At 44.8% G+C, this 6,000-nt stretch overlaps 1 protein-coding gene across 5 annotated transcripts in view; it reads left to right on the forward strand.

The window, feature by feature from the left end:
• The window catches only part of LOC139552115 (multiple C2 and transmembrane domain-containing protein 1-like), a 52,490-nt gene extending 46,750 nt beyond the window's left edge, over positions 1-5,740 (forward strand). For all 5 annotated transcript variants that reach the window (XM_071363526.1, XM_071363527.1, XM_071363530.1 and 2 more), the window contains 13 exons: positions 333-519; positions 828-921; positions 1,034-1,136; positions 1,510-1,612; positions 1,729-1,830; positions 1,935-2,009; positions 2,082-2,201; positions 2,295-2,405; positions 3,942-3,995; positions 4,130-4,239; positions 4,380-4,489; positions 4,678-4,775; positions 5,215-5,740. In XM_071363526.1, the coding sequence (XP_071219627.1) occupies positions 333-519; positions 828-921; positions 1,034-1,136; positions 1,510-1,612; positions 1,729-1,830; positions 1,935-2,009; positions 2,082-2,201; positions 2,295-2,405; positions 3,942-3,995; positions 4,130-4,239; positions 4,380-4,489; positions 4,678-4,775; positions 5,215-5,286 (1,339 nt within the window). In that variant the 3' untranslated portion in view covers positions 5,287-5,740. The remainder of the gene's footprint in view (positions 1-332; positions 520-827; positions 922-1,033; positions 1,137-1,509; positions 1,613-1,728; positions 1,831-1,934; positions 2,010-2,081; positions 2,202-2,294; positions 2,406-3,941; positions 3,996-4,129; positions 4,240-4,379; positions 4,490-4,677; positions 4,776-5,214) is intronic.
• Positions 5,741-6,000: the final 260 nt, after the last annotated feature.

The raw sequence follows: 6,000 nt of genomic DNA on the forward strand, positions 1-6,000 counted from the left end.
GTGTGTGTGTGTGTGTGTGTGTGTGTGTATTTAACTCTGTGTGTGTGTGTGTGTGTGTGTGTGTGTATTTAACTCTGTGTGTGTGTGTGTGTGTGTGTGTGTGTGTGTGTGTGTGTGTGTGTGTGTGTGTGTGTGTGTGTGTGTGTGTGTGTGTGTGTGTGTGTGTGTGTGTGTGTGTGTGTGTATTTAACTCTGTGTGTGTGTGTGTGTGTGTTTTCTAGCTGCATGTCGTCCCCACTGAGTGGGTGTGTGTATTTAACTCTGTGTGTGTGTGTATTTAACTCTGTGTGTGTGTGTATTTAACTCTGTGTGTGTGTGTGTGACTCTTTCAGCTGTACATTAGACTTGTCCACCCTCGCTAAGGAACACACCCATCGGTTAGAGCTGACGTTGGAGGAGTCCCGGGGCTCTGTGGTGCTGCTGGTCACTCTGACAGCATCCTCACACGTCTCCATCGCCGACCTGTCGCTCACCCCGCTCGACGACCCCATCGAACGCAGGGAGATCATGGGCCGATATGTGAGTAACATTGTAGTAAAAGGGAGTACAACTTAGTCTATCCACCATTGTGTTTGCCAACCTGAAAACTCAGGGCAGACATCCGTTCAAAAAAGAGGATTTGGTTTACAGGTCGCTAAGGGATATGGTGGTGTAGTGGTTGTAACCTAAAGTCTCTTTCTCTGACCCCTGGATCCATGTAGTACCTCTTTTTGACCAGAGGGTAGAGCAGTAGGACAGATCTCACACACAATGCTCATACACTCACACCACTCTCTCTCCAAAATGCTGGTTAGAATTAATATTCTGTCTATCGCTTTCTCTCCCAGGGCATGTTCCGGCCCCTGTCTAACCTGAAAGATGTGGGGATAGTTCAGGTCAAGGTGATGAGAGCTGAGGGCCTCATGGCTGCCGATGTCACAGGTAAGGTGTGTGTGTGTGTGTGTGTGTGTGTGTGTGGAAGTGCGCGTGTGGAAGTGCATGTGTGGATGTGTGTGCATGTGTTTACAGTATAACTGCCTGCGTCTCTGTGTAGGTAAGAGTGATCCTTTCTGTGTTTTGGAGCTGAATAACGACCGGTTACAAACACACACCATCTACAAGAACCTCAACCCGGAATGGAACAAAGTCTTCACCTTGTAAGTGTCAACTTTTTTTTATCCCTCTATCTCTCCCTTTTTCCATCCATCTATTTACACTATATCCATCTATCTCTTCCTCTTTCTTTCCATCTTTAAATACCTGCCTCTCCTCTCTTTCATCAATATACCCATCCCTCTTTTTATCCCTTTCTCTATTCCTTTCATCTTTGCCCCTAAGTCTCCAACCCAATACAGACTTTTGTCAGTAACTCCTCTCTGTTTCCCTCCCCCCTCCCTGCCTTCCTATCCCTCTCCTTCCCCCTCCTCTGCTCCCTCCTTCCCTCCCCCCTCCTTCCCCCGTCCTCCTCTCCCTCTAATCCCCTCCTATTACTCCCTCTCTCTCTCTCTCTCCTCCCCTCCTCCCTCTCAGTAATGTGAAGGACATCCACTCTGTGTTGGAGGTGACAGTGTTTGATGAAGACCGAGACAGGAGCGCTGACTTCTTGGGGAAAGTGGCCATCCCACTGTTACATGTGAGTATGTGAGCCAGGCAACTCCGGCGCACATCTTTCTTAGGAATGCAAAGAAACACACACAGCCTGCTCTTACCCTCTTTCACACTCCTCCCCTCCCTTCCTCTCTGGCACAGATCCAGAATGGAGAACAGAAGGGTTATGTATTGAAGAATAAGGAGATGACTGGACCAACTAAAGGACTCATCTACCTAGAGTCTGACGTCGTCTATAGCACTGTGAGTTTACTCTACTCACCTTCTCTTTTCTAAACCGTCCTTTGGTTCCTCTCTCCTGACATGTTCCTTCCACTCCTTTGGGTTGTGATTCCTGTTGTCCTCAGGTGAAGGCAGGCTTGAGGACGATAGTTCCACCAGAGCAGAAGTACATTGAGGAAGAACCCAAAGTGTCTAAACATGTAAGTGTGCGAGTGTGTGTTTCACGGCCCGGTGATGATGATGATGATGAAGACCCTGTGTTTTTCGTCTAGTTGCTCCAGCAGAACTTTAACCGAGTGAAGAGGTGCATCATGTTCGTGATAAACATTGGAACCTTCATTAACAGCTGCTTTGAGTGGGAGTCACCTCAGAGGAGCATCAGTGCCTTCCTGGTGGGAAACACACACACACACACACTTTGATATTAAGGTCTACGGGCCTCGTCCAACTAAAGTAATAAACTGTCTCTCTCTCCCCCTTTTCAGTTCTTTGTGGTAGTAGTGTGGAACTTTGAGCTCTATATGGTGCCTGGGGCTCTGCTGCTGCTGTTGACGTGGAACTACTTCATCACTGCAGGCAGGGAGTCAGGAGACACGGTGAGTGCTGTGGTTCTGTGTAGTGTGTTTCTATAATGTTACCGTTTCTCTCAACAGTGCCTTCAGAAAGTACTCAGACCCCTTGACTTTTTCCACATTTTGTTACATTGGTCTTTTTCTTAAATGGTAAAAAAAGAAAAATCCTCGTCAATCTACGCACAATATCCCATAATGACAAAGCGAAAACAGGTTTTTAGAAATGTTTGCAAATGTATTAAAAATATAAAACAGAAATACCATATTTACATACATTTTCAGACCCTTTGCTGTGAGACTCGAAATTGAGCTCAGGTGCATCCTGTTTCCATTGATCATCCTTGAGATGTTTCTACAACTTGATTGGAGTCCACCTGTGGTAAATTCAATTGTTTGGACATGATTTGGAAAGGCACACACCTGTCTATATAAGGTCCCACAGCTGACAGTGCATGTCAGAGCAAAAACCAAGCCATGAGGTCGAAGGAATTTCTGCAGCATTGAAGGTCTCCAAGAACACAGTTGCCTCCATCATTTTTAAATGGAAGAAGTTTAGAACCAGGGAGGTGACCAAGAACCCGATGGTCACTCTAACAGAGCTCCGGAGTTCCTCTGTGGAGATGGGAGAACCTTCCAGAAGGACAACCATCTCTGCCGCAATCCACCAATTAGGCCTTAATGGTAGAGTGGCCAGACGGAAGCCACTCCTCCGTAAAATGCAAATGACATCCAGCTTGGAGTTTGCCAAAAGGCACCTAAAGACTCTCAGACCATGAGAAACAAAATTCTCTGATGAAACCAAGATTGAACTCCTTTGCCTGAATTCCAAGCGTCACGTCTGGAGGAAACCTGGCACCATCCCTACTGTGAAGCATGGTGGTGGCAGGGACTGGGAGACTAGTCAGGATCGAGGAAAAGATGAACAGAGCAAAGTACAGAGAGATCCTTGATGAAAACCTGCTCCAGAGCGCTCAGGACCTCAGACTGTGGTGAAGGTTTACCTTCCAACAGGACAACGAACCTAAGCATACAGCCAAGACAACGTATGTGTGGCTTTGGGACAAGTCTCTAAATGTCCTTGAGTGACCCAGCCAGAGCCTGGACATAAACCCGATCTAACATCTCTGGAGAGACTTGAAAAAAGGCTGTGCAACAATGCTCCCAATCCAACCTGACAGAGCTTGAGAGGATCTGCAGAGAAGAATGGGAGAAACTCTCCAAATACAGGTGTGCCAAGCTTGTAGCGTCATACCCAAGAAGACTCGATGATGTAATCGCTGACAAAGGTGCTTCAACAAAGTACTTAGTAAAGGCTCTGAATACTGTGGTATTTTATTTATATTTTACAAATTAGCAAAAACTTCTAAAAATCTGTTTTTGCTTTGTCATTATGGGGTATTGTGTGTAGATTGATGAGGAAAAAAATATATTTAATACATTTTAGAATAAGGCTGTAACGTAAGAAAATGTGGAAAAAGTCAAGGGGTCTGAATACTTTCCGAAGGCACTGTATGTATAATGTCTCTCTCCTCCTTGTCCTGGCAATGTGGCCTACAACAGGCAGGGGAAGTCACGTTTGAGTGGGAGGAGGAGGAAGAGGAGAAAGATGACAAGGTAACACTTGACCTTCTCTTTAACCTTGTGTGCAACTGATGGAAAAACATTATTGTAAAAAAGAACTGCATGATTTTGTATTTTGTTGTTAGAAGCAACCTTTTCTGTCCCTGTAACATTTGCGTGTCTGGTAGGATTCAGAGCGTAAGGGCTTCATGGATAAGCTGTATGCCCTCCAGGACGTGTGTGTCAGTGTACAGAGTGCCTTGGATGACGTGGCCTCCTATGGAGAGAGGATAAAGAAGTGAGTGTGTGTGTGTGTGTGTGTATGTGTGTGTGTGTGTGTGTGTGTGTGTGTGTCTGTGTGTGTGTGTGTATCGCCTTTCGACAGCTACTGTTTGTGTGTGTGTGTGTTAACTAACATCTCTGTCTCTCTCTCCACAGTACATTTAACTGGACAGTGCCTTTCCTGAGTTGGCTGGCCATATCTGTTCTGTGTGTGGCTACAGTCCTCCTCTACCTCGTCCCTCTGCGATACCTCGTGCTCGCCTGGGGTGAGTGTGTGTGTGTATGTGTGTGTCCCTTGCTCTTTGTGTGTCTCCTGTCTACAGACCCCAAACTGAACATGCAGGCTAGCCTCAAGAAGGGGTGTAGCTAGTCAGCTCCTGGGGTTCTGACCATTACACCCCTATCATCGTCTCTAACCTGTTCTGACCGGTTTCTTCCCCGCCACTCTTCTCAGGTGTGAATAAGTTTACTAAGAAGCTCAGGAATCCGTACCTGATCGAAAACAATGAGGTGCTAGACTTCCTCTCTAGAGTCCCCTCAGACGTACAAGTGGTAGGTGCTGCTTGTGTGTGTGTGTGTGTGTGTGTGTGTGTGTGTGTGTGTGTGTGTGTGTGTGTGTGTGTGGACATGTTTAACTATACTTGTGGGGACCAAAAGTCCCCAAAAGAATAGTAAATGAACAACAATTTGACCAACTGGGGACATTTTGTTTGTTCCCACAAGGTCAAATGCTATTTCTAGGGGGTTTAGGGTTAAGGTTAGAATTAGTGTTAGGGCTAGAATTAGAATTAGGGTTAGGTTTAGGGACTAGGGTTAGTTTTAAGGTTAGGGTTAGGAGCTAGGGTTAAGGTTATGTTTTAGGGTTAGGGGTTAGGGAAAATAGGATTTTGAAATGGACTGAATTGTGTATCCCCACAAGGTTAGTTGTACAAGACTGTGCGTGTGCGTGCGCGTATGCGCGCGCGCTTAACTCCGACTGTGTATTTGACAGATGCAGTATCGGGAGCTGAAGTTCGATCCAGGACAGAGCCCCAGCAAACGAAAGAAGACCAACCTTGGCTAGACACACACACACACACACAATGGACTCTGTCTCGGAGGGATATTCAACTCTCCCATACTTTGTAAATAGGGTACGCAACTGTAAACATTGTAAAACAAATAGTATAGAATTTTTTTATATTATGAATATTTCATCATTATGATTAAGACTAGTGCTAGTTTTATTTTGTATGTTTTAGTTATTGTGGAAGTCACAGCCCAAAGAGAACACAGTGTATGTTTTTTTTACTCCTTTTCTTTGTTTGGTCACAATATAATTTTATAAAACGGGTTCAAACATTTCAGATTTTTTTTAATTGAAAGATTCCCTTCTGGAGACGTGTGTGCTTTCCCCCGACTAGATACCTGCATACCTGTACAAGATCAGCACAGGGACACACACTAGCCTCCAGGATTAAGTTGCCAGTTATAAAAACGTTGTTTTTAATAAAGATTTATAAAGAGATATATACAAATATATGTACTGTATGTGTATAACAAAGACTATGTATTTATATCAAAGAGCATATACGACGTATGTACTGTGTATGTTTGTCAAATCAAAAAAATATTGATCACATACACATATTTAGCAGATGTTTTTGCGAGTGTATCGAAATGCTTGTATAACACAAAGAAATACTGCAAAGTTGCTTAGAGCTGCCATGTCTATTGGCGCCATCTTGGCCCTAGTCACACAGGAGAGAGACAGCCCTAGTCTGAATTTCTGCAGGTT

This window comes from Salvelinus alpinus, chromosome 24, assembly GCF_045679555.1.
Source record: "Salvelinus alpinus chromosome 24, SLU_Salpinus.1, whole genome shotgun sequence".
In the NCBI taxonomy this organism is placed as follows: Eukaryota; Metazoa; Chordata; class Actinopteri; order Salmoniformes; family Salmonidae; genus Salvelinus; species Salvelinus alpinus.